The 2,783-nt window shown below is 44.4% G+C and overlaps 1 protein-coding gene and 1 gene segment (V, D, J or C); both read right to left on the bottom strand.

Annotated features, from left to right (window-relative positions):
• Positions 1–422: 422 nt before the first annotated feature.
• LOC102822229 lies at positions 423–1,063 on the bottom strand. The segment is given in 2 exon segments: positions 423–921; positions 1,021–1,063. Coding segments are annotated over 2 exon segments (542 nt in total).
• Positions 1,064–1,589: 526 nt separating this feature from the next.
• The window catches only part of LOC102821850, a 31,388-nt gene continuing 30,194 nt past the window's right edge, over positions 1,590–2,783 (bottom strand). The window contains exon 8 of the mRNA XM_006832264.1: positions 1,590–1,609. Within this exon, the coding sequence (XP_006832327.1) occupies positions 1,590–1,609 (20 nt within the window). The remainder of the gene's footprint in view (positions 1,610–2,783) is intronic.

The following is a 2,783-nucleotide window of genomic DNA, read 5'->3' as shown; positions in this document are numbered from 1 at the left end:
GGCCGGTGATGGTACAGCACATGTCAGTTTGTCCAAAAGACACCAACTGGAAGTCTTCATGCAGTCCAGAACCTTCATTCTATCCCTTTCTATACTCCTAAGCAACAAATACAAACAATTTACAGCTTTTATCTCTGCATAATGACTGGATGGGGTCCTGGTGTGGCACTGTAGGAATGCACTAGACTGCAAGGTCAGTTTGAACCACAAGGTTGGCAGTTCAAACTCACCAGCCACTCCTAGATACCCTATGAGTCAGAACTGACTGGACAGCACTTAACAACAACACAATGACTGGATAGATAATTCAGTAAACCAGCCTACCTATGTTGTTGTGCTAGTTGCTGTTCCGTCAATTATGATTCATGCTGCCTCATGTACATCAGGATGAAATTCTGCCTGGGTGCAGGGTAGGGAGAGTTCTAGCTGCTTGGAAGAAGGAAGGCTGAGGGGTAGTTGTTGAGCTCAGAGTTTCTCATAGTTAAGAATACAGTGAAGTTAGGGGAAGGAAGTGAAGAGACAAGAGCTGGTCTGTCTTATGTACCAAGACTGTTGGCAGCCACAAACAAAAATTTTAAGTGTGGGACAAGGGAAGTCTGAATCACCGTGTTAAGTCCCAGGTGGCACAGTAATATACACCAGAATCACTTTTTTCCAGATAGTTGAACACAAATTTACAGCTCCTCCCTGTACCTTCATAAGCATTGTATTTCCCTAAAGTGAACCCTGAGTCCAACACCACCTTTGAATCAGGGAAGTTGTAGTAAAGGAGACGTTGCAGGGCTCGTCCTTCTTGGTATCGGTACCAGTGGATGTAGTTGATGTTGTGACCAAGAAGATCACAGGAGATTATGACAGATGCCTTCGTTGGCCTGATGATTAACTTCTGTTTCATTTCCATGTTGGAAGCTTTCTGACTTCCTGAAAAGGGAACATCAACCTCAAATGGAGTTATTTCTTAGTACAGGCTCTCATTTGAAAAAATTAAAAAGCCCTTCAACACTCATGAAACACACTTACCAGGAGCTAAGAAAGCTAGGAGGAAGGCAAGAGACCACAGCATGTCTTCCTCTATTGAACCCTAGAAGAAAAGGGAACCAGATGAAAAAAAAAAAAAAGTGATGATTAAAAAGAGTATAACCCTTGGAAAACTCAAGTCTTAGTAAAAAAAAAAAAGTGTTATTCCTAGAGCTAAGGACAGTTAGAGCTGTTCTTCCTAATTGATGAGACAGGCATGGAGCTTTAACTGAGAATCTGTTTCAGAAGACTACCAAGTTGTCTCCTCAGAAGTGCTGTGGTGTTGGCAGTGAGGTAATGGGGTGGGATTAGGGGAGGAGCCCAGGCCTCTCTGATTCACCCTGGGTCTTGAGTGCCCCCTATGGCAGGCTGGGAGGTTTCTTTTCAAAAAGTGTGATTACATTTCAAACACCCAGTGCATGGGATTGCTTTTAAATTTTTCCTTCTCTAAGCCATCACCCCAACACTTTCCAATTGTGAAAATGGAAAAGGAGGACCCCTTCCCCCACCTCCTGTCTTCTGGCTGGAAAAGTAGGGCTTCAGTGTATTTGCTCTGCCTTGCATTCCTGAGTCTATGTTTGCCTCCAGTGTCCTGAGGTGAGAGGATAAAGAGAGTTAAAATAACCATGATTTTCTGCCCTCTCTGTGCTTCAGATGGGGAGCTTTCAATAGTTGCATCTTTGGTGGACACTTGCAAGATCACTACAGGATTCGCCCTGGACTTTGAACCATAAGGTAGGCAGTTCAAAACTATAGCCACTCATTGGAAACCCTGCACATGGTCACTATGAATTTGAAGCAACTCAAAGGCACTGGTAACTACTACCACAAATAGATAGGAGTCCTGGTGTGGTGTTGTAGAAGAAACACTAGACAGTTAACAGAAAGGTTGGTTGTTGAAACTCACCAACCACTCCTTGGAAACCCATCCAGGGTCTCTAAGAGTCAGAACTGACAACAGAGTAGGATATGCAGTCCTGGAGTGGCATTGCAGGATCAGAACTTGTGGTACCTTGAATTTACTTCATAGTGTCATTCTACCCAATATCTTCTTAATTCCTGCCAAGTGATTGGGTAGAACCAGGCAAATAAGTTCCACCCAATCAGTACTCTAAAGTCTGGAATTGGTTAGTTTTAACATCCTTCTAGGTTTAAAGGAGCATCTCAGAACAAGGAACAGATGATCCCAGGACCATCAAGAAAGAAGCAGATGAGTGGAGTGTGAGATCCCCACCTAGAAAAGAGGCAACAGCAGAGGCTGTGGCAAAGGTGATGACGTGGAGCAATTGCAGGCATCCAGGCCCATGGGTCAAATAGAGCTGAGTGCCTAGGGCAGGAGGCTGCCCTGTAGACTGTGCCCTTTGGACATTAACAGACTGACTAAAGGAACTTGGTAACACTAGCCGAGCAGGGCAGAGGCCATGAGGCCCCATGGTTGAAAGGCTGAAGATAGGAGTGAGGCATGTTTGTAGTATGGCCTATAAGAGGCATTTCTGACTCAAGAACAGCTTCATCCTGAGTTGTTTCTGCTTCTGAGTTGCACCTTGTTCACTTTGCTAACAAACCCCAATAGTGTGAGTAGTGTTAGGAGTTCTGTGTGGCCATTGCAATGGATTGTGGAATCCAGATGTGAAGCAGAGAGTGCTGTGGAAGGGATGGTTGATGTCAGAATAGGGTAAAGATGGTTATAGGGTGAAGGCATATCTGACTTCCACTTCATAGGAATAGGTCTTGGCCTGATTTTGAGTTTGAACTTCTTTCCCCAT

The sequence above is a fragment of the Chrysochloris asiatica genome, unplaced genomic scaffold, assembly GCF_000296735.1.
Source record: "Chrysochloris asiatica unplaced genomic scaffold, ChrAsi1.0 scaffold00006, whole genome shotgun sequence".
NCBI lineage: Eukaryota > Metazoa > Chordata > Mammalia > Afrosoricida > Chrysochloridae > Chrysochloris > Chrysochloris asiatica.
This window is presented reverse-complemented; position numbering and strand designations above follow the sequence as displayed.